At 42.6% G+C, this 25,435-nt stretch overlaps 1 protein-coding gene across 12 annotated transcripts in view; it reads left to right on the top strand.

Moving 5' to 3' along the window:
* Positions 1–25,435, top strand: part of TNS3 (tensin 3) — a 426,838-nt gene that overhangs the window by 43,649 nt on the left and 357,754 nt on the right. For 9 of the 12 annotated variants that reach the window (XM_065583894.1, XM_065583893.1, XM_065583895.1 and 6 more), the window contains exon 1: positions 18,872–19,298. The exons of 1 other annotated variant lie outside the window; for it this stretch is intronic. In XM_065583894.1, the coding sequence (XP_065439966.1) occupies positions 19,194–19,298 (105 nt within the window). In that variant the 5' untranslated portion in view covers positions 18,872–19,193. Of the gene's footprint in view, positions 1–18,835; positions 19,299–25,435 lie in introns of those variants that run through there. 2 more of the 12 variants (XM_024099919.3, XM_005300382.5) reach the window with 2 other exon arrangements.

The raw sequence follows: 25,435 nt of genomic DNA, 5'->3' as shown, positions 1-25,435 counted from the left end.
GTTATGCAAAAAAATCTGCAAGATATAGACATTGCCTGGATCTGAGGACCTAGAGAGAGTCTGAATTGAAGATGACATCCAGGTTATGAGCCTGAGTGATGGGCAGGATGGTGGTGCTGTCCAGTGATTAAGAAAGTGGGTAGCAAAAGGGGGTTGCAGGGTGGAAGAGATGAAATGCTCTGTTTCAGTCATGATGAGCTAAACCAATAGAACTAGTTTTCCCCCCCAACCTCACCATTATTAATTGGGTGATTTCTTGTAGGCATCCTAGCATCAATAGCAATGGATACAGCAGACGAATATGTGTAAAGGAGTATTTTTTTAAAGAGGCATTTACTCTATTTTAATTGCTTGAATTTTATTTAATGATTCCTTTATGTCCTTTTCTTGTGTGAAATAGGGCCTGACCCTGTGGAATGCTGAGCAATCTCAGTCCCTAATGACATCAGTGGGAGCTCAGGGCACTCATCATTTTGCAGAAATCAAAAAGGCATTTGAGGGATGGGGCTGTATCCCACTGCCATGAAAGGAATTTTAAAATGTAATTGTTCTCTTTTGGTTACAGTTCAAAGAAATCTTTTAGTAACCTAAGTTGATTCCCAAGATCTTTTCTTGCTACAGAGAACTGGATGAAAGATCCTGGCTAAAATTGCTTAGATAACTGAATGCAACAGGGGTGATCTATGTGCACAACTCTTGTTTATTTCTTTTTTCCTCATTCCCTTTCTTGTACCAGAGCATTAGAGATGGCAATATAAACTTGAGTTACTGACTGCTGATTTAGGGGATAGAAAAAAACACCATTCTTCTTCCATTATTCCCCATAAAATATTTGCCAGGAAAGATATCCCAGAATCTGTTTTTCCCCCCTGGAGGTTCTGATTTTTATTTTTAAATATAAGAGCCACTGTGTTCAGTAATGCTTCTGATCCCATTTGAACACCAGAGGTCCCAGATCATTGGCTGAGAGGGTTAATATTACTTTCAGACATATGTGTCCTGCATTTTGTACAAAAGAAGAATGTTTCTTGAAAAGCTTGCATTTCAAGAAAAGAAGCAATCAAGCAAAACTACCAAAAGTCACAAAAGTATTATTTAACATAATTTTATTTTTTACATAATAGGATCAGATCTTCTATGCCATAGAGGCGACTCAGATTGGAAAACAGTCTGTTTTAAAATGTTTAAAAAATATTTTTCAAACCACTCAATATTTCTGTAATCAATCAGTTTAATTTGCAGAAAATAAAATGTAATTGTTAATCAAATGCAACATATATGTTGAGTAAAGGTTACATTTCCTGTTAAACCTATTTTATCTGATTTAAGTTATCCGAGTACTTAGTGTGTGTGTGTGTGTGTGTGTGTGCGCACACTACTCAGTTAACCGATATCGTGTATATTTCCTTTGCATATATTTTGTGTGTATATGGCTATAGGACAAATGTAAGTTTAATACATTATATTGTATTCAGATCATTTGTCCTCTGTGTACACACATTGTATATTCATCATCTAAAATGCAACATTAGGAAAGAATTACTCCCTTATTAAGGTGCTTCACCAACATTACAATGGTATCAAGACTTTTTCAAGAATTTTATAGTGTGAGATGAGGACTGCACCGGCTCCATCTATTAAAGCAACTATGTGGAAGATTCATGCCATTCATGCTGTGACGGGGTTGGGACGCACCACCTGGCGCCTCCTACTGGTTGTCTCGGGAATTAGCTCTGTCCACTGGAGCGCCCCCTCCTGATGGTGTCCCATCCGTCATCTCGCCCTCGGTTGGCGTGTCCGGACCCACGTTGCTCCCAAGCTTGCGGCATCCTCTTCAAGCCACTGCCCTCTGGCAGTGCCCCTTAGTCCATCCTCGCCCCCTTCCGGGGTGGGTGGGGGAAGAGAACAATCAGCTGCCTCTCTGCATCCTAGCAGATGTGGCCAACTGCACCCTCAAAGTCACTCCCCTCTTGGCAGGGGGTTGGTGCAACTCTAGATGGCCGCTCCGTCAGCTAGGTGCAAGGCAAGGGGGAAGGGGGGGGACCCAGGCCTGCCCACTACTCTGGGTCCCAACACAGGGATCCTCTAGTGGCAGCTGTCCTACCCTCTTTCTCTCCCGCTGTCTGTCCACGTTCCTGGGCCGCTTCCCCTTCGGCCCCTAGCACCGGCTAGGCCTTTCCCTTCAGGGCCTGCAGCCTGACAGACTCCGGGCTGGAGTTACCCTTTGCTCCCCTGGGCCTACCCAGCACTGCGCTGTCCCGGGTGCTAGTCTCCCAGCCTGGAGACAGATCTTCCCCTGTTGAAGGCCTGGGACAGACTGCCTGCTCTCTCCCTGAGCAGCCTTTTTATAGGGCTGAGCCTGGCCCTGATTGGCTGTTTCTACAATGCTTATATAGAATACGTTTTGCAAGAGCACCACAGGTACTGTCAGCTACTAATATTTTCTTTGGGGGAAAAATGCATGAAAATGTGAATTCCAAGTTCAACTTCAGGGGGAAAAAGAGGGGGAGCAAAATTGAAATAACCTATCCAGGGCAGGGAAATTGCCTTTATTTTGGGTATAGGACTGCACTGAGTGAACAAATAATGGTCCTGGTTTTCTTCCCCTCACAGCAGACAGGGAAGAAATCTCTGAAAGGATCCCTCATCATTTGACTGTGATTCATTATTTAGCTTTTTCTCCTGCCCACCGGGTGGAAAAAGCCATAAACATGGCAGATTTCCTGATAACTCTCTGCATCTTGTTGGTAGCACAGCTCCATTGGAGCCATGCTGTGAGGCGTTCCACCTTGCTACAGCTGCCCCCCCCCCCCCCCGATGGCTCAGTGGAAGATATAAGACAGTATTTTCTCCTGTATACATGCTTTCTTCTGGCTCATCCAGTCTGCATCCTTTCCCCCAGAATGGACCCCAAACTTTGCAGAGAGGCAGCGGCCTCTGTAGGAGCAAGGAGCCATAAGGAAAAAGTGCTCTGGAGATAAGTGAGTCATCTCTTCTTCCTGCATTGATCTAAGGGGTTGTTGAGGGACATCAGTCTGACTCTGAAAGAATAACAGTGTCTGATGAGCCAAGAAATATGGAGGATGATTTAGGTATCACGTCTTGAATTCCTGCCTCCTTGTTTTGCTCAGGAGGTTAGAAATTGCTTAGCCTAACTCCTTCTTGAAAAGTAGGAGCAGCTGCTTATAAACATAAGGTGCTACCTCAGTCTTACAAAAAAACTTCAAGGCATACAAAAGGGAACAATGGACTTTCCTAGCACAGGAAAATGCTTAAATTTGATGACCATTTTTCTAGTATATCATGTTCATATTACGGTACACATTCTCTTGTTGCTTCCTTTGAGATTTGATCTTGCAAAACTTTTATCTAGATGGACACAAATATGGCATTTATTGGTAAAACTTCATGCTGTTCGGCATTAAGCCTTTGGGATATCTGCTCTTTTGCCTATTGAAAAGGCAGAAGTGACAACTTTAGCTTTGGCTGAAGGGTCCTGAAGAGGAAAGCTGTACTGTGTTTCATGGAGCTCTAAGGTATTCCTGTTAAAGTACATCATTGTATTGTGAATCTTTTATTGTCCTGTTCTTGTGCTATAATAGCTGACCACCACCATCGCATTTCAGCATGTGAATCTTGCTGTGCAAATTCTTGTCATTTTAGCCCTGGGAGAGGAGGGGAGTTCTCTATGCTGGCATTCTGTGTGTGGTCTGGAGTTTGTATCTATACATCTACACTCCCATGTGTATACTGCACAACACAAAATGTCTGCAGCTAAATGTCATTGACAATACCATTGCAACATAAGTTTGACATGTCCACATAACCCCCTCAACACTTCCCCGCCCCCGTGAGTTCTCCCTGTGACCTGCACAAAAAGCTTACAACAAAAGGCCAGGTCCCTCTCCTGGCTAATGGGGTATACTGTTCTCAGAGCAGAAATGCCACCATATTAGATCTCTTCAAGTGTTGGTGGTTGGCTTTGCTCCTGCCACTTTTATCTGTTTGTGTCTTTATTCACTTGGAATTAAATTCACCCCTGTGCAGAAAGCCAGCAAGGCTTATTATTAATTATTATTATTTGTTTGTTTGGCAGAAGTGCCAACAAGCCCTAGCCAATGGTTGAAGCCTCCGGGTGCTAGACACTATATATGCTTATAACAAAAAGTCCCTGTCCCCAAGAGTTTACAATCTAAGTTCATGTATGTAAAGTGCTGGGTTGTCCCCAGCCCAGGAAGGACCCACTGCCACATCCACAGTCTCTTTCCAGGTGCAGTTATATTTTCCAAAGATAGGCAAAGCACAAAGTCAGTTCCTCAGCACACTGTGAGCTACAACTCCCAGGGGATTTTCCCAATTGCCTCTCTCCTGCTTTAGGGCCTCCTGCAGGATTCTTCCATGCTGTTAACTGAGCATTGCCTCCCAGGGCTTTCTCTCAGGAGGCTCTTTTCCCCCAGGAGTTTCCCACTGCCTCCCTTCCCAGAGTACTGTGGTAGCCTCTCCCAGGGAACTCCCTGCAGCCTCTGCCATCTCTTCCTTACTGACAGCTCAGCTTTTTATAGGGAACAGCTGTCCCCTCCTCAGCTGCACCAAAAGGGGCAGACCATCCTGTTACAATGTCACAAAAGCCCCCAGTGAAACTTCAGTAGTATATATGTCTTATGCTGGGTCTCTGCAGGGGGTTGAATGCCTCCCTTGATCCTTTTCTTGCTTTTACATGAAATAAAACTACCCTGTATCTGTATGTGTCCGCTCTCTCTATCTCCCTCCCTCACCTCATGTCATCTTCTATCTGTGCCCTAGGTTTTGTGTTTGTCTTCCTCTATCCTTGCTTGATATTGGTGTCATAATACTGAGGGCCGGCTCCAGGCACCAGCTTAACAAGCAGGTGCTTGGGGCGGCCAAGGGAGAGGGGTGGCACCTGTGGCAATTCGGGGGTGGCAAGTCCCTCACTCCCTCTAGGAGCGAAGGACCTGCCGCTGAACCGCTGCCGACGATCGCGGCTTTTTTTTTTTTTTTTTTTGCTTGGGGCGTCAGAAATGCTGGAGCCGGTCCTGATAATACTGTACACAGTATCTCCTTCAAACAACAAAATATGCTCAGTTGTGCATCAGAATGTGGTATGTATTCTTACCACCAGCGTGCCTCAGGTCTCTCTCTCTCTCTTTCTCTTTACATTCTTAAACTGTGGAGGCATGGAAGCCCAGCAAATTGTAATGGTTATTCAGAATAGTTTCCAGCAAGAGGATTGGGATGAGAATCCATCAGTGAGGAATCGCTTGCCTGCCGGAGGAGAATCCAGATGTTGAGGTATTCTGATGGTAGCATGCATGTATGCTGGAAACTGAGCTGCCATTACTTAAGTGCCATATAATTCACAGGGACTCCCAGTCATACCAAAGCCATAAATGAGCTGGAAATATTGCATGTCCATTTTTATCATGTTTTAACTGATGCTGCCTGTGGGAGGTGGGAGAATTGAGATGATGCCAGTCTTGTGCAGGACAGAATGGCTCAGTGGGCTGGGGAGAGGGAATGCTTTTAGTAGCCCACCTTACCACTGTTCCCCAGAGGAGCACCGCGAGTGCTTCATTAGCACGTGCTGACAACTGCAGCATGTGCAAAGACCACCACACAGTGGCAGACAAACCACGCACTCTTGGGGCCATGGAGCGTGGCTAACCACAGGGCCGGTGCTACCATTAAGGCAAACTAGGCGGTTGCCTGGGGCGCCAAGATTTGGGGGCACCAAAAAGCGGTGCCCCCAATTTTTTTTACAGCGTTCCTGGGCTGGGTTGCTGGCGGCGCGCTGACATGTGAGGCTCAGACTCCCTCTCCCAGCGCAGCGGCCGCTCCACTTCTCCCACCTCCCAGGCTTGCGGCGCCAATCAGCTGTTTGGCACCGCAAGCCTGGGAGGGAAGGAGAATTAGAGCGGGGGCGGTGTGCTTGGGGAGGAGGCGGAGCAGAGGTGAGCTGGGGTGGGGAGCTGCCGCATGGCTCCCCGGGTCGGGGGGGGGGCGGGGAGCTGCTGGGGGTGGTGGTGCCTCAAGGTAGGGGGGAGCTGCCTCAGGGTTGGGGGGCGGGGAGCTGCCACAGGGCTGGGGGGGAGGGAGGGGCGCAAGGTGGAATTTTTGCCTAGGGCATGAAACTTCCTTCTACCGGCCCTGGCTAACCATGCTTGCCAGGCTCCACGGGACAGTGCTCAACAGAATGCTAGGAAGAGCTTCTGCCTTTCTGCTTTGGGCCCCGCTCTGGAGTAGGTCATGTGCGTAACATTACATACATCTGTGTTAGCAAGGCTGGAGCCTTCGTGTCGTAGGAGTGAAGCGAACCTTTGAACCTTCTCCCTCCAGCTCAGTCAGGCAAACAGGACTCCTTCCAGGGTTTAGAGAGTGCTTCAGGATCCACAGGGATGGAAGATCTTAGATGGATTGGAGAGAATCAATATCTTGCACTTCTGTGTACTTCTCATGTGAGGATTTCAAAACGCTGTACAAACATTCATTAATTAAACTTCACAGCCCTCACGCTGTGATAGGTATGTGAGTGTTATGTCAGCTTCAAAAGAGGGGGAAACAGGAGCAGATAGGTTAAGGCCAGAATGCGGGGCCTAAAATTAGGCACCTAAGTGGCCCAATTTTCAGAGGTGCTGAGGATCTGCTGCTCCTGCTGAAGTCAACAATTCTCATCTCCGAAAATTTAGATCACTTATTTAGTTGCCCATATATTGATTTATGGATGATCTCTATCTATCCAAATTTGAAAATTCTGGCCATAGTAACTTGCCCCTAGTATGCGAGGGAGTCAATGGCAGTGCTAAGAATTGTGAAATACTGACTGCAAAGACACTTGTGCCTTGCTTCCTCCCTATTACAAAGCAATGTGGTCCACAAGCTGCCTTGATATAAGATGGTTAGAATTATGAGAGGTGTCTGGAATGCATTCTGGTTTCTCATGGCTCAGCTCTTGTGCAGTAGGATAATACAGCTAACCACCCACAAAGTTTCAACAAGTATTTAAATGCTCATCTTTAAGTTTTCATAACTCATATTTCAATTCTTAGAACACTTTTTTCCAAAGCTACATTTTCAGAGGTTATTGTGAACAGTGAATCGCACGAGCTGCTAGATTATTACACACAATAGTTTTTATTTTACCATATTATCTACTCCTTTTTTTAAATAACTCCTAAATACAGACAAGTGAAATTGCAAGCAGAAAAACAGTCTGTATTAGCAACTGGAATGAATGTAAGTCTTAGAAGGTTGACCCCAATCTATCTTCAGTGACAACTGAACAAAGCATTACAAACTCACTTCCATATGGTGCTTACTATTTGCACTCAGCCGGATATCTAAACACTGAGACCTGATCACTCGGCATTGAAGGAAAACTTCAGTGAGAGTTCTGAGGGCACAAGGAATGCAGGATTGGACTCCCTAATGTGAAGCTTGCCATGTGACCAAAGAAAAAATAGATTGCATAAGGAATGCATTATGTGTGGGGGAGGCTATGTAGATCTATCTATCTATCTATCTTATTCTGACCTGTTATAAAGTCATAAATATGCACTGGCTCCTTCAGTGGAATTACTCCAAATTTACACATTATAACAGGTAAAAATCTGGCCCATTTTCTATATCTACATTTTTTGGATCTGTCTTATATATCCATATCTATCATATATTCAGCCTTGCAAAATTGTAAATGCCCTTTCACTTGGGTTGAGTAACATTTATTGCTAGGAGAGTAGAATATCTTTAGTTTCTCTATGGTCAATCACCATGATAAATGGCAAGCAAGAATGTTTTCTGTCTGGACTGGGGAATTTCATGGAAAACTTTACAAGTGTGTGTGTGTGTGTGTGTGTGTAATATAAATAACACACACATAATAGTTCTAACTTCTGAAACTATCAGAAATATATTAAACTGGCCATTGTGGAAAAATCTTTTAAATAGCAAACTTATTTGCAAAGGATCTTCAAAATCTATCTGGACAAACCAAATTTTGGTCAATTCTTACAAATGAGGCATTAACGTACACAATTGTCTCTTCCACCTGATCAAAAGGCTTACCTGTCAAGCTTTTATTTTATTTATTTATTTTTGCACTAAAGCCCCAACCCAGTAAAGCACTTTATGTAGAAGGCTGGTGAGAGAAACATCAATGGAACTATATTATGTTGGAATATGTGGTTCCATTACAATCAAAACACATGAAATCGAGTCAATTTAGTTGGAATTTTGTTTTGAAAAATGGGGACTACAATTAATGTTGAAATGTTCTGTTTTGACATTTTCTAATGAAATATTTTGATTTTTCATTTTAAAAAACTGTTGTTTTTTGTTTTTTAATTTGGCACTATCTTAGAATGCAAAATAGAAAAAGGTGGCATTGAAATGAAACATTTTGATTTCAGAACAAAATGTTTTGAATGACCTGAAACAATTTTTTTCCCCATAATTTCCCCTCACTAAGAATTTCAGAACTTTTGGTTTTCCACTTCGATTTGGAATGAAGCCAAATTGTGAAATCTCAAAATCTTTCATGAAACAGAACTTCTATCATACTGCCTAACTTTAAGCATATGAATAGTTAATTCCAATAGGGCCACTCATATGCTTATAGTTAAGCATGCATCTAAGTGCTTTGCTAGCTCAAAGACTTAGTGCGTAGAATTAAGATTTACTAAATATCAATCTTCTGTTTACAAAAATCCTGAAACTGTGACACGATAGACGGGATCAAGTAGTTCAGGATCATGTTGGAGGTGTTCTTGTGGCAATGGCAATTAAATGCACTGGGCTGCAATCCCACACTCGGGTCTGCACTAGCGGATTCAGTTGCAGGATGAGGGCCATGGAGTGCGTCCTGGGTGTGTTTCAAGGTCTGGGAAGGGGAAACCTTGGAAAATGAGACAGAGTATGACTATCATTCTCCCCATTTCTGCAAAACTTGGTCATGTACATACTGCTGCAAATGAAGTGTAAACAAACTAACAAAAATTAAATTACATGGATTGTTTTTGGGCCCAGCTTTTCTGATCTTACTCTAGTATGCTGGATCTCCTGTGTTACCAGAGAATCAGGTGGTGGCCTGTTTTTGGGGTCTGAAAGGGATTTTCCTCACTATGGAAAAACTGGCAAACTGCTGTGTGGGCTTTCTCATCTGGCACTTAACATCCAGGAGGTCTGTTTTGGAGGGAATTTAAGTCACTTTGATGGGTTCTAGTAGGGTTGGTAGATTAGGAAGGTCCAACTGAGAACCCTAAACCCAGGGAGTTGCTTGGGTATTGGTTCTGAGTGTTGGTTTCAGTGTAACTGCACCTCTGACTCCACCCTCCATGGTCTGCTCTAGGTCCCAGGCCTCTAGGCATCACGTTTCGGTAGGCAGACACCCATGTCCCAGTGCCTGCTGATCAGGATTTTAGGCTGCAGTCCCCTTGATCTGACTGTGATTCTTCTTTCTTCTCCCGCATGTCTGACAAATGTCCAGTCCTGTGCTCTTTAGTTTCCCTCCAAGGACAATGACTGTGTTCTTACCAGTGACCAGACAGCCTTCCTAAACAGAGTACCTTTATTCAGGGATAAAAAAAGCAGACAGAGAAAATATATAAAAACAATAAAAGGATCTGCATGTGTAGTAAATGTATCAGAAGTCACCCATCAATTCTATGGGGACCGTGGCAGGTTCCAGTCTTTCCAAGCCTTCAACAGGGTGGCCTCTCCTTGGACAAAAGTCACGTCTGTTTGTTGAATCAAAATGAAGGGCCCCAAATCTGTTTAAACCCAGACTTTATATACTTTTTTCTCCCAGTCTCCTGAAAATAGATTAAACCAATCCCTCTCCTATCCACTCCCCAGGTGTTTTGGCTTCAAAGGCTGGTATTTGCATAGCTAACCTTGGGATTTTGCATTAATCATCCCCTAGTGATCCAGGAGCACACACATACACATCACCTATATTGGTACAAAGGGCGATGACTATTCTGTGACTCCGACCATCTGGCCTATCTCAATATAATGGCTTTTTGTGGTTTTCATGATTTTAGTGCAGAATACAGTAATCTCAGGATAGGCCTGTGTTCATCATGTCTGCCGCACTAAGCATGGCAGGTGAGGAGGTGTGCCTCTGGATCTGTTGGAGATATAGCGTGTACCTGATGCAGTTCACCTCCCTCCCAACACTTACCTCTTCTGCAGAATAAGGAAGACCCTGGCACGCATCTGTCTCAAGCACGCCAGGTTGCTCCTCCAGAACCTTCTACTGCATTTCTCCCTGCACCTCCTGCTCTATGCACACCATATCCATGGCCCCACAAAGTCATCTCCTCCTGGCTTTGGCCAAGGTGGCTGTCTACCACACCAGGAGGAGGATACTGGATGGGGAGGTGCTCTGCAACTGTGGAGTCTATTTTCACTCCTCACTCAAATCATGTGACCCTCACTCCCATTCCTGTTTTATCATTTGTTGTCCCCCATATTTACTTGGGATCTGGGTTCGGTAACTCCTCTCCTTAAGGCTGGGAGGACAGGCCTTCAGATATGGGTAGGCTTGCACCCGCCCATCCCCAAATTCTCAATAGGTGGTACAGATATGGCTCCCTTCATCTCAACTCTCCTTCCTCTGGTGAGGAGGGGAGAGGGGGTCAGACTTGGCCACTAGTCAGGATCCCTTTTCAGCCTTGAAGGTGCAGCCAGGGCATAGTCTTCACTCTTAGGCTCTCTTAGGCTTTTCAATGTCATGTACTCATCACCCATAGCTCCCCCGTGTGTGAGGGTACTATGCAGCAAGGAAGCCTCATTTCCAGTGCCTCCTACTGGCTTGCTGCCTGTTGTGGGATTTGTCCCTCCGGCCCTACAGTTCCTTTCTGCGAAAAATTTCTTCCTGTTCCTACCCAGCTAGGCTTCATTATCAGTTAAGCCTGGCTCCGCAGCCTGGTACGTTAATTGGCCTCACAGGCCTACACTAGCCCATTCAGGAACACACCCCATCACAGGCTTAAAGTACTTCAAGGGCCTTGGTTCAGACTGCATCGAAACAGTCTTGGGTGGTTTACCTCAGTTAGGTATTAATTGTTTAATTAAGTTGCAGCCTCCAGATGTAATCAAATTATGGCATTTGCCTCTGATTGCTTCCAAGATCATATCAAGCATCCAGTCACATAAACCCTAATCCTGCACACATGTGACTTCGCTAACATTAGTAATCTCACTTGAAGGCTACTCCTGAGACCATCTTTGTATATAGCATGAGTGTTTGTAGATTAGGGGCCCATATCGTAACATGTATAAGAATACTTGGGACTTGTTTCTTGAGTCCATGTGTAGCAACTTATCTTTGCAGTGTTTTGTCTCTTCTCTCCACTTTCTAAGGCTGTATGTATTCCCTAAGATTTGGTAACCATATTGGTGGTTTACTTTACATGGTATGAGGATCCCTGAATTTTTGTCATTCACAGAATAATGGGGCCCATAAAGACTACACCCTTGAAAGCCCAATAAAGTGCCTTCATTGAAAAGTAGGGTGAGTGGTCCTCCACAGGGTTCGGCAATGATTTAAAGCAGGAAATGCTTCTGAAAAGGTGATGTTTTCAATCATCTTTTTAGCAGTGGGAGGGATGGGGCAAGGTATCAGAAAGAGGTTGTATGTGGTGGTATTTCTTCTGTGGAGTTTATTGGATTCTCTGAGTGTACAGCTCCCATAAACTGTTTCCCATTCGCCACTGCAGACCAATTATTTGCACATCTCTTTTCTAAAGGCAAGCTACAGAAACCCGCCAAGTTTGGTGGTGAGTACTGCAGACCTGGCAAGGATGAAAACTGAGTCACCTGCAAGTATTTGGAATGCTGAGAGCACAGTGGGGCTGCTTAACAGTTCAAAATCTCTAGCGCCTGTCAAATGAAAATGTTACAGCAGCTGGGGACCATTTCCTGGTATTTCATTGCTGTTTTTTTTCAGTGGGGGAGAGACACCTGGAAAATATTAAATGAATCCCTGAGGGCATATTGGAAAAAAAATCAGCAGTTTGCAGACAATAGTCAGCTATTGTGTGGCTGTATATTTTTATTGGAAATCTACCACAGTTATGTAATGTTTTTTCTTTGGATTTAAGGTATTTCAAGAGGCGTGTTTTCTGATGAATCCTTTCATACTTATAACACATTAAATTTTAGGTGTTTGTTCTTACTCTTTGTGAGTAGCTAAAATGATTTTAAATCAAACAAACTAGTAAAGATCTAGGTTTACATATGCAGTTTGTTTTGCCCTTTCATGACTGAGTCCCACTTTAAGGTTGCCACAAATACAGGGTATGATTGTGAGTTTATGTATTTTGATGGCATTTGTGTGTGTGTGTCGTGGGGTATGAGAAGTACTCAGACAAAGCAGTAATGAGGGCATAATTAGAAGTGGGGAGCAGTGAGTTTGAATTTTAGGAGAGCCCCTTTCCCTTCTAACCTTTCCATACACATTCACAGGGATTATAAAACATGTGTTTCTCCATGTCTGTTCATTTTGTTTTCCAGATGCAGCAAGGCTGCCAAATTGGCCACATCTGGCTGTCCTTTCACGACCTCCCACATTTTCAGCCATGAGGAAGAGAATAGCACCCTTTTGTACAGCTCAGGAGATTGTCTTTAGATAAACAGCAGTTTGGGGACACTATGGCTAGAACTGGGCAAATAACAGATTTTTGGTTCTCTGGCAATTGCAAAAAAAATAGGTGTTTGGGGTTTTTTTTCTGACTGAAATAATTTTGCAAAATCAGCACAAGTTCACATGTTATCCATGTTGCCAAATCTGCACTTTTCACCAAGCAATAAGTTTTGATTTAAAAATTTCACATAGTTGTAACTGTGACTGTTTATCTTGCTAAAATAAAGAGAAGTCAGCCCTTTTGGAAAAAACTCAGGGCTGATAGTTAAGGCTTGTTGTTTGGTGCCGGGGGAGAGATTAAGAGAGGTGGTTGAGGGAGAGAAAAATCTGTCTGTGTTGAGGTTCCTCTTGAAGTTTAAAGCTTGTCTAACTCAACCTTCAAGCTAACCTGAAGAGATTGAGTTATTTCCTTTCCTTGGGTTCAGTTTGTAAACCAAATGCTGCAGGATTGCTATGATCCTGGCTAGGTGCAGTACTTAGCTCTGGGTTGGGTTGGTTGCTTTAGCTTTCCACTTCTAGATGGAGATCAGCATGGTTTTCATATGAACTTCCATGATGAGAAGGACGATCTGTGCTACTCCAGATATGAGTGGGAGAAGGGAGGTACATAATGAGTATTTGGGATGATTTCCTGTCGTCTTCTTCATCTTAAACAAAGAACGAAAAGGGGAGGAATCAGTCGTATTTAGCATCCTATCCCGTGCTTTCTTTGTGTATATAGAACCCTCCCAAGTAATATGTGTGAATGTGTTGCTTGCTTGGGTGCCTGTGGAAAGGCAGGCTTAGAAAAAAAAAATAGGCCCAAATAAATGAGGAGTAAAAGTGTAATGACATCAGTGGAGGTACTCCAGTATAAAATTAGTGCAAGTGAGATTGGAATCAGACTTGCTGTACTGAGGTTGGAATACACTTGGAGAAGATTGTGTGTAACAAACATTGTTGACAGAAAATGGATATAATTTACCTGGGCTTCTGGAAAAGTATTAACACCAGTACTGACCCTACACAGATGGTCAATAAATATGATACATTTATTGGAGTGATTGCAGAAAATTTGTTGCTGGTTTATCTCCAACTGAAGTTAGTGGGAACAGATAGGGCTCAGTATATCCAAGCCAGTGTTTAGCACCTTGAAGGATAGAGCTGTTGGTTTTTTCATTTGGATTGCTACATATTTCAGTGGGGCTGAGGTGTGGGTTAACTAATGTTTGTACTGTCTGTTGAAAAATGTAACTGTTCTACAAGTGTTGAGTATTGCTGGTATTTCTGTCTAGTTAGTAGCTCTAACCATTACAAACAGTAATGCCCCATGCAAAACACTTTTGACTGAGCTTTGTTTGCTCGTAATAAATCATAGTTTGATTTCTCACATTTAAGGTTCATTTTCTTCTGTGCCCTGCCAGAATGAATGACGTGCCATTTTTTTTCCTCAAAAGGAGTAATTTCCCTCATGTTCAAAGAATTTGTAAAATTAAAAACAGTCTCAAATGTTTATTGCTATGGTTAGTTGGTGTCTTTTGGCAACAGGACAGTAGAATAACAAGACTGCTTGATGCTGAGGGGAGTTCTGTAGATGAGGAACAGAAGGCTGAGAGTGGCACAACCCTGAGAAAATGTGAGGAATTTAGGACTTGTTCCTGCTCCCAGTGAAGGCAATGGCAAAAATCCCATTGGCTTCAATGAGAGCAGTATGAAGCCATAAAAGAATTCTGAATTGCTGCCATGCCATCCATTTTTCTCTCTAGATGCTCCAGCACAGAAGCAGGGCTATTAAATACATTTCATTCTTGCGATGCTTGGTAAGAATAAGGGTACCGCAAAGGAAAAGTTAATTTTGTTAAATAATCTCTCCCCTGCCAAATGATTTACTATAATTTTATTAACGACTCCAGTCCAGTGCATTTCCTGGAGAGCTAATGGCAGGCTCAGTGCTAATGACCCTCCGCTTTGCCTCAGGCCATTAGCTCTCTCAGCTGGTCATTATTCTCCAGGAAGTGACCTGGGCCTCAACCACAATTACTTAGTTAATTTGAATTCATTGCGCATTAGAGCTTTGGTGGTTGTTTCTTTTCACACTATCCCTATAGTGTTTGACTCCCCCCCCCCCCCCCTCATTCTGTTTTTGGTAAGGACAAAGTTGGAACCCTTCCTAAACTGTATCAGCATTGGAGGAATATTGAATAGTTAAGTAAATGCATGAAAGCAAGAAACTCTGAACAGATTTCTTAAAGAAGAAGCAACTCATCAGCAACATTGTCCAGCTGGCATATAAATATAAGTACATTTCACTACTAATATTTCCTTTAAAATTTACACTCCTGGCTACCTAGTTATAAGACCACGAGCCTGACCCTGTACCATGCTGAGCAACCTGAACTCCTGCTTTACAGGAGTTGAGGGCCTGCAGCATCTTACAAGAGAGGCTCAGCACCTTGTAGGAGTGGGACCTAAATCTAGATCTCCTGCATTCTGTGTGGTTTGCTTTTTACGTAATAATCTATGTCTGTTTGGGCCCAGATGCCATAATTGTCCACTGAGCTGCACACACGGGCCAGAGAGGGCAGAACTCATGTTTGTCGGCTCCCGAAACAACCTTTGTTGTTATCTCTGTTAGCTTCAGTTGTAGGAAGGCTTAAATGGCCTCTTTTTAGAGTATATGTTGGAAGGTGAGTTGCTCACAAACATTTGGGGAGTTTCCATCTAGTAAAGGGCAATTGTAGTATGTGGGCATGTCAGTCAGTACTTCGTAGCTATAGCTACGTGTAAGCAAGTGAAACCCATGCTTACACCTGGTTGCTCTCTGTCTCACTTCAATGGCTGGACTACATAGAGGTTTATAAATCTGATAATGGCTTTGAGCTAACATGAATGGCTCTTTTAGCACAGAGAACAGAAGCTCATAGTTTTAGATCTGTGGGTTCCAGGTTTAATCCTTGCTGTAGACAGGGATGTGACACTATGTTCAGGTGATGTCTGAAACTTGGGCATGGTTCACTGAGGTTTGCCAACCATTTGGCAAAACTAAGCCATCTTTGGATGGTGGCTGGGCCAATTTGTAGTGTTGCCAAAGTGGTAAAAAAAATGGAAGTGAAAACTTAATTGAAATAAGATCATAGAAATGACTTCAGAGGGGGTCAGCACTACTTTAACTGCACTATAAACCCCATATCATTAGTTACTGGGTAGGGAATTTAAATATTAATTGCTACATTGTCAAACTAATTTTACTGGGTTTGATTCTTCTCTCACACAAGCTTCCCCCCCCCCCCCCTTGTTCTTCTAACACATTAGGGCAGAGGTGGGCAAACTACAGCCCGCGGGACCCTCCTGCCTGGCCCCTGAGCTCTTGGCCCGGGAGGCTAGTCCCTGGCCACTCCCCTGCTGCTCCCCCTACCCCATAGCCTCAGCTCATTGCACCACAAGCGCAATGTCCTGGGCAGCAGGGCTGAAGAGCTCGGCCTGACCCAGTGCTCTGAGCTCTGTAGTGGCGTGGCTGGCTCCAGCCAGGCGGTGCGGCTGCAGCACCGCCAGCCACCAGCGCTCCTGGCAGTGCGGTAAGTGGTCAGGGAGAAGGAGGGGTTGGATAGAGGGCAGGGGAGTTTGGGGTGGTGGTCAGAGGGCGGGGGTGTGGATAGGGGTTGGGGTGGTCAGAGGACGAGGAACAGGGGGGTTGAATGGGGACGGGGTGCTGGTGGGAAGTCGGGGGGGGAGTGGGATGGGGCAGTGGGGGGCAGTCAGGGGCAGGGTTTCCGGGGGCAGTCAGGGGACAGGGAGAAGGGGTGGTTGGATAGGGTGGGATCCCAGGGGAGCAGTCAGGAATGAGAGGAGGGGTTAGATGGGACAGTGGGGGGCAGTCAGGGGTGGGGGTTCCAGGGACAGGGAGTGTGGGGGGGTGGATGGGGCAGGGGTCGCGGGGGGCCGTCAGGGAACAGGAGGGGGTTGGATGGGGCAGGAGTCCGGGGGGGGGGGGAGGCCGTCAGGGGGCAAGAAGTGTGGGGGGAGCAGGAGCTGGGCCGTGCCTGGCTGTTTGAGGAGGTACAGCCTCCCCTAACCGGCCCTCCATACAATTTCCGAAACCCTATGCAGCCCTCAGGCCAAAAAGTTTGCCTGTCCCTGCATTAGGGCCTTCTTCATTTGTGGTAAATGAGACTGGATGTTCTTTGTCAGCCTGGAGAATCCCAGCCGAATTGACTCAACAGTTAGTTGAGGGGTTTGACTTGGAGTTTCAATAAAAGTGACCTCCACATATATATTTCTATAATCGCATTTCAATCAATTTGAGGATAAGGTTAACTAAAGATTTTTGGGCCCAAAGAAGTTTCACAAGAAACTTGGTTAATTTCATTACTATGGTACCATACAGCCAAGCGCCCTGTGATCTGGGTCTTCCCATGGCTCAGTGTTCATGTCACACTCCCCGTCAGTACCCAGGCTGGGCCAGGGAAGCTAATGATCCAACCAGCAGACCAAATTCGGTGATGAGTCCTAGTCATGTGCCACCTGAGGGGTGTTTCACATATGCTAAGAAAGAAGCGCTTACACAGTAATAACTTTTTTTCCATATTCTTACATTTGAATAATACTTTTACTAAAAAAAAAATTCCAAAACCAAACAGAAAAACAACCCCCCCTTTTTGAACTTGCCTCCTTCAATCTATTCCTTGTCTGGTACTAATCCCCTTTGGGGATTCAGTCTGTGTGACCAGAACATGCAAGTTACAACAAAGGAGACTTTGAGCACCTATTTTCACTGCATAAGTCATTCACTGCAAGAAACTGCCCCAGTGTACTTTGCAGCCCCCGCCTTGACAAACAGTCAACACGTAAATGAGTTCCGACATCTGGTGGAAAGTCCAAATTACTGTTAGAAGGTTTCAGAGGGGCCCAAGTGCCCAACACATACGGTCATATTTATTTCTGGGGGGATGCTGGACTCAATTAAGCAAAACACATGACATTCAGAGAATGTCTAGGCAATTATATTATGCCTGGAGTCATTTTATAAGGTGTGAGGCTGAGTGACTTTAGCTACCTTACAGAAGCATACAGTGCCTAGGACAATGGAGCTCAGAACTCAGGGCTTCTAGGCACTATTGCAAGCCAAATAAATAGTAATCGTGATACAAAGCTGTTGAATAGGATTTTTTTTTTAATGAATAAATGAAAGAAAAGTTATTTTGAGTTGGACCCTTAAATGAAAAATTTCAGTTCAATTCAAATGTTTATAAATGATTAATTTATAACCTTTTCTGACAGAGGGTGTTGTGGGAAGGGACAAAACTGATGGCCTGTTTTAAGAAGGTGTTGTTTTGACATAGAGTCAAACGTTACTAGTTTTGGAAATATATCACAAAGTCCCACCACCATTTAGTTACAATCATCTTTATGGTATCGGAATGTCTTAAAACTTCAATTAAACTTCACAACTCTCCGGAGAGGTGGGGAAGTATTGTATTGTATGTTATCCTTATATTACAGAGGAAGAAGCTGAGATACAGAAAGACTACAGACCAGATTTTCAAAATAACTTAATCAAGTTTGAGTGCTCAGCTTTGGACACCTATGTCCGGATTGATTTCAGTGGCAGCTGCTAACACTCAGTGCCTCTGAAAATATGCTTTGTTTTCTAAATCTGGGGATCCACAAAATTAAGACCTCCAAAATTACATTCCCTTTTGAAAATTTGATTGGCACATGATCATGCTTGTCTTTGGCAGAAATGTAAATCAAACCCCTTTCTCTGGGCTCCCAGTACTTTGCCTGAACCACATAACTATCCTTCCTCCCCATTAGCAGCTAGCATCATTTTGCAGGCAGGAAAAGTAAGTTATGTTAAAAGCCAAGGGGAATTAATTAATGTACACAGGCAGAAAGACTACACAAAGAAGCAGGAAATTCCTCCAGATTCTCCCTTTCTAAAATTGTGCTTTCAAGGTCCTTCTTAGTGTCGACTTTAAATAACCATTATTTGCTCTCGAGTTACTTTGGTATTATCAGCTTGCCTTAGTGACAGATTGCTGGATAGCTCTCTTTTCTTCTTTCCAAAAGGAGCACACCCTTCAAAACAGACTGTTTTCCAAGTTATTAGTTTCCTTGTTGTTGTATCCATACCATTCAGTGATCCAAAAACCCTCCCACCAGGATAGGAAAGGCTAAGTTTCCCCAGCTGGAGACACAGCTTTAGACACTAGCACTCTTATTTGTTGTCCCAGCCTCAGAGGGGGCACAATGTGGCCAGCATGGGATTCTGATAAGAAAAGAGAAAAGGCAGAAAGACAAGGACTTTGAGAACAGCAGAACCGGTGACGGCAAAAGGGCTTCAGCTTGCCTCGGCTCCAAGAAGCAAAAGGTCAAGTACACGCAGTTTTTGGCTCACATTTGGATGTTGACTCTCAGGAAAGGGTCGCAGGTTCAAAGAAAAATTGGGGCTGCTTCTTTAGAAAGAGCAGAGAAGTGGAGTTGATGGGTCCCATTCACTAAACTGGATTAAAGAGGCTGAGGCTGCGGGTATATCAGGTGCCAACAGTGCCTGATGGGCTGTAGAGTAAGTCTGGCTTGCCTGGGGAATGAATTTTGCACAGTACCACTGGATCATCATCGTCATTTGATACAAGACGAGGCTGAGATCATGATTCAGGTATGTAGAATCTGTATATAAATCCGAATAATTAATATAGCCGAGGCTGGGGTTTGAGGGGAGAGAACAGGAGAGTGCCAGATTACTTTGTGTTCCCAGCACTGTTTAAAGCCACAATTGTCCTTTATTTCCAACTCAGAAATCTATAGTCTGCACATGATTTATTATTATGTGGTTCTGTACAACAAGGTTGGGTGTGTGCTGCAAATGTGTTTTAATTAAAGAAAACAAACAGAGAAGTTCTGCTAAAGTCTGAGGTGCTGAAATCTATCCCGTTCCCTGCATTATGTCTGTACATAAAAAAAATCCATTTTAGTTTCCAGTAGTCAGCGTCCAAACTCAAAAATACAAAATCTACAAGAGAACTTCTTTAATCCACAGTAACCACAGGAAGACACATTGTGAGTTACCAAATTCTGTGGTTTAGTGAGTAAACAAAAAGGCAATTAAAAGACCCCCCAGGAATATTGCATAAAGCAACTGTACTGCTATACAAAACAATACATTAATGAAGCCATTGTATCTGTGATTGTGGTAACTTGAGCATTATGTGGGAGCATGTCATCCATTGTAACTATATGATCACCTACAAGGCAAAAGTTGCAAGCAGCAAATACCTGTATTCACTTTGGCTGTGGGCCAGTTGCCTAGTTACAGAAAACAGCTTGTCAGTTGGCTGATGTATGAACACCAGAGAATATGTGGATAACAACAATCATTTAGTTTGTTCATAACAATTTAATAAAGCAAAAGGTTTGGGCATGCTTGTGTATCCTTTGATTTCTTTTCTGTGTGCTTTGTAACTATTATCGATGAATTCTTAGCATTGTAGAATAAAGCTGACATGGCTTCTAACTGAAGATGAAAGTTTCCTTCTAACTGATTTGTGGTCTGACCCACTTCAAAGCTTGAGTGTTCCATTCAGCAGTCATAATGTTAATAAATGTATATTATTCTCCTATTTACCATAATGTGCTGGCTTGAACTATACTTGTCATACTTTTACAAGGCCTGATTCATCAATGCATCATGGATTCACCAGCGCATCTGCCAGTTTCAGTGGAGTTGCACTGGCATAAAACTGAACCCAGTGGTACATTTGGCCCCCTGTCTCTTCAGCTATTCAACATTATTTTTTAAATGAAATATGCCTTTTAATTGCAATAGATTTGTGTGGAAACCATGGCAAGAATAACTGTAAATACAAATGGGTGGATCATTTTGGATTACATGACTTCACTTCAAACCTTTTTTGTGGGAAAAGTTTGTTTAGCTTTTTTTTTTTTAATCATTTTTGTGCTCCCCTTGACTTTCTGGATCTGGACAGGACTGGAAGGGAAAGCACCAATATTTCAGGGGACAGGGTTATTTCTCAGTAGTTCAGGCACAATTAGGTGCTGGAAATACCAGGAGTCTCAGTAGAAATCTTGTTCCTAGGAGAGTTTCAGCCCAACTTTGCATATTCTAGAGGTTCAGAGAAACATCCATATTTTTGGTTTGCTAACCACACTAACACTCTGAACCTTTGAGGATTGCAGAGCAGCAGATCTCCCATTGCTTCTTCATGCCTTCTTCCATGTCACTCTAGAGGGTATGTCTATACTGCAAATGAAAGGTGTGGTAATAGCATGGGTTGGCATACCTGTGCAAGCTTTATTCTACCTACCATGGATAACAATAGCAGTGTAGATATGGTGGATGGGCTGTTAACCAGGGGATATACCCAAGGTCCCTGGAGGTCTCTATGTCTCTCCTGTTAAAGCTGTGCTACAGTGTATAAATAATCAAATAGTCATTGGAGAAGGGACTTGAACTTTGGCCTATCACATACTAGGTGAGTACCCTAACCACTAGGTGATAGTCTTTCTCATTTGCTTTCCTTAGCCCAGTGACCATTCATTGTCATTATGATTTGCCCCTATGAATGATAATGAATAGTTATTGGGCTAGGGAAAGAGAGCTCTTGAGGCTAGGAAGGAATTTCCCTCCAGGTGGTATAACCTTGGACAAATGACCATCATATGTAGTATGGGCTGATTCTTTCTCTCTCTCATACCATAGGAGCCTTCACCCGAAAAAATCACACTTTGATGCAGTAGGAAAAAAATGGGACTAGGAAAAGTTGTGTTAAAAAGAAATATTTTTTACACGTGAAATTATCTTAAAGGTGCTTTGTAACACAGGGGCTAAAGTATCTTCAACAGGTCAGGACAGAATTTAGATGCCATGCCTTGAGATGGTTTCATCATAGTATCATGACATTTAAATCTCTTGCATGACACAATTGCTGCACTTGGCCTTCAGAGAACCCAATCTACTCCACCTAGACAGGAGGCAGAGCTGAACTCTAGCATGAGCCAGTCTGACTTTAATCCTTGTGGTCCTGAGCATATACTAAGTGTTTACTGTATGGTTAAAAATTTATAAATCTTCTGTTTGCACCTGCTCTGTAGTGACTTATGACTATGAGAGTTTATCAGCTAAGAGTTCCAAAGATTAGAACTGGACTGAGCATGCTTCATCCCCTCAACTCCTACTTGTGCCTGGACTGGTCATGTGCCATCCCCATAAAGCAACTGAGCATGCTCCATTGTGGGGCTGCAAGGGCTGAGCAAGACTCCACCACACTAAAGAATCATTTAGACTTAAACAATTTATTAAGTTGTATGATAAAATGGGCTTGATTCTCTTTTCATTTAGACCAGTATAAATCAAGAGTGACTCCACTGAACTCAGTGAAATTACACGAGACAGGAACATCAGGGCCAATAACTCTTAAAATATTTGTTATAAAATGAGTTTAAAGGAGGGAGCAGTCTACGTAGCTCACAAAGGCTCCAACTTATACTGCTATTATGCAATGGAAAACACACGAGTCAATGTGTGAACCTCATTAGCTTTTGTTCTATCCAAAAGACTAAAAAGAATGGGTCAAAATGCAGAAAGTAAATATTTTTAAGATTCTGTATTTGTGTATTGATTTTAATCCTTCTCTTCCAACAGGATGTTGTTCAATTAAACGAATTGACACTACTTCTGGCCATCATTATAAACATTTCAGTTCTGACTGTAACTAGTTAACATCACCCCACTATTTGCAGTACACTTTAGGTATTTCCTATATGACTGTACAGAAGTGACATGGCTATTGCTGTAGCAGTATCTGATGGCGAAGTCACAATTTTAAAGTGTTTTTTTTTTTTTTTAAAGAATGGCCCCCCAGCATTGTACAAGACTCTACATGGTGGTTCTAAGTTAAACCTTGGCCACATTGTATGCTGGGCAAAGCCTTCTGATGTCTTTGTAGTTCAAGATGAATACCACTCATAGCAACTCAAGGGAGAAATTGTCTGATGGAAAAAAGCCTCAGAAACCTTCTAGTCTGCTCCTCACAGCTGAGCTGAAGTCAAAATTTGAGCTGCAAGGAGGTTACAAAGGTTTGTATTCAGCAGATATTGCCCTTGGCCTATGCACATGAGGTTGACAGTTATAACAACCACAGGTCCTGGTACATGCTATTACTTGCCTGTAAAATGTCACTGGAAAAATTCTGACTGGTGTTCAGGACCATAATGTGTAGTGAAACAAAACAACGCTACGAACCACTTGCATTCCATTTAATTAATATGCCCCTCACTTGCATGTTCAGATATAGGAGACTAATGAAACGATTTATTGTAACTTTTTAAAAGCAATTTCTTCTAAATCATTTTCCTTTCATTTATGCATAGCTTTATTTCCTTCTATTGCTCTTTTCTTGTCCATCTCACTTTCATTCCTTTTCTTCACAGTTCAAACAATATCAATATTAGCCATATACAGCCTTGTCTCAGAAAATGGTGAGAAAATGAGCCAGAAGCTAAGGAAGGAAAAATGTAGAATTGGCTTTAATGAAGAATTTTTAATACTGGGTCTGATTTTGATATTTTCTAGTGTCATTTGGGAACTATTCTATTTAAGTCAGTGGAATTACACTGGTATAAAATCAGCTTAAATTAGATCAGGTTCAATATGAGATATTAGTTGGATTAAAGTAGTAGGTGCTGGTTGAAAGTTTTCTGACACAATATTTTCAACTTGAAAATGCCAGTTCATTGAAAGCATAATGTTTTGTAGAAATGTTTCTGTTTCGACTAAAATTTTCCTTGAAAAAATGAAAAAAATGTGTTACAGTAAGATCAAAATGTTCAGTTTTGACTTTTTTAATTGAATGTTTTTCCCCATTTTGAAACAACTTTTCATTTCTTTTTTCTTCAAATTTTATATAATATAAAATAAAAAAAAAGTCCAAATCAGAATGAAACTTTTCAATTTAATCAAACTGGAATATTCTGATTAACTCAAAATGAGATCTATCTATCTTTCTTTTTTCTTGAAAACATTTAATAGGAAATTTTGAATTTTTCTCTTTTTACTCTATTTGAAACAGAATTGTTTTTTAAAAAATCACAGGTATTATGTGAAGCAAAAGACCTGGTTTCCACCCAGCTCTAGAAGTAATAATAATGAATATTTTCAGTACATTTCATCCAGAGATCTCCAAGTACTGTATAGAGGTGGAAGAGTATTGTTATGGCAGGACTCACCTGATAGCATCATTACATGTCTTATAGGTTCTTTTTCTGAGCATGCAGACAAAGTACAGTTCTTGAAGAAATGCTGTATTTTAGGGATTTTTGTGTGATTCAGGTTCTTTTAAGGGAGCTGCGGCAAACAGCTAGATCTCCCTCACTAGAGTCAATTCTTGGGGCAGAGCTGCTTCCTGGGAATTGGGCGTTGGTGTTTGGACTGAGTTACTTGAAAGAGGGCTTTGCCTGCATGTAGTTTGTGAGCACTTTGTTTAAGCACTGGTGTGTATAGTGTAAAAAAACAAGTTACAGTAAGAACATGCCCAGAGGCCATGTCACTGATTTTTTTTCTCCAATGGCAAACTGACGTGCATGGTCCTAACATCTGCTATCAGTCAGCAAAGGGTTGACAATATTATTCTAGTGTTACAGATGTGGAAACTGAAATGCAAAGAATAGTAGTTGGTGGTAGAAAAAGAAATAGAATCCAGGTCACCTAGCCCTTAGTTCAGTGCCTTATTCATTGGGCCACATTATTTCCAAAGTAATGGATAGTCCTGCAAAATGTGGAGAAAGGGGTCAAGTCAGGGGTAGCCCATATCGTTCACTTTACTGGGCCTGTTCTTTACTGATATAATCTTGCAAGGTGCTCAGCACCCTCAGTTCTTGATGGAAGTCAATGGGAGTTGAGGACAAAATTCAGCCATAATTTAAATGCATTTTAGGCACAGTTGCCAACTTTCACGCAGTAAATAAGCACTGAATTTCACAATAAGCCAAAAATCAAGCTAATCCCGTTTCAAAACAAGGCCAAAACAAGGAAATCCCTAAGAACCCCAACACTCTGTATGACTAGATCCGCCCCAGCGTGCAGTCTGGGACTGTGGTGGGCCCGCTGTGTACCTCTGACTATCTCCCTCCCTTACTTCTTTTTTTTTTTTTTTTTGATCGGCTCCCGGCAAGGGAGGGACAAGCAGGAGCAACAAGCTACAACAAGCACCAAGCCAAAAACTAGCCAACAAGCAACTCACAAGTCAATTAAGCAAAAAAAAAAAGCCCAATTTCTGCATTTTTTTTTTCCAGGGGTTTGGCATGTCTGAGTTCAGGAACATATTATTCAAATAAGCCTCATAGAATAATGAAAAAAATATATTCACAAATATTTGTCATTATTCACCAATTTATGAGAAAATGTAAGTAGAATCTTCATAAAGATTCTTTGATCAGAGCTAGCTTTTTAATTGGGATAATTAAATGTCAATAAAATCAGTTGTGAATTTTAAGGATATAATTCCATAAACGAGCTCAGGTAATATTATAAATCATGAGAGCAGAGACTGAGTTGTTTGTGTAGCCATCAAAAGCCACAGATAGCATTATCAACCCTGTAATGTAAAATGTGCTCGGTTTTTAATTGTATTTGACACATGGAATAGGATCTATGCTTCTTATGCTCGTACTTCCCTTCCAAGTGCTTCCTCATCTGACTTAGCCTCTGATCCTGCTCCCGTACAATTCAATGGTAAAACTCCCTCCCAACACACCCTTGTGACACACATCACCACAGTA

Source organism: Chrysemys picta, chromosome 2 (genome assembly GCF_011386835.1).
Source record: "Chrysemys picta bellii isolate R12L10 chromosome 2, ASM1138683v2, whole genome shotgun sequence".
Classification (NCBI taxonomy): Eukaryota; Metazoa; Chordata; order Testudines; family Emydidae; genus Chrysemys; species Chrysemys picta.
Note: the sequence above shows the minus strand (reverse complement) of the source record. Positions and strands in the feature narration are given on the sequence as shown.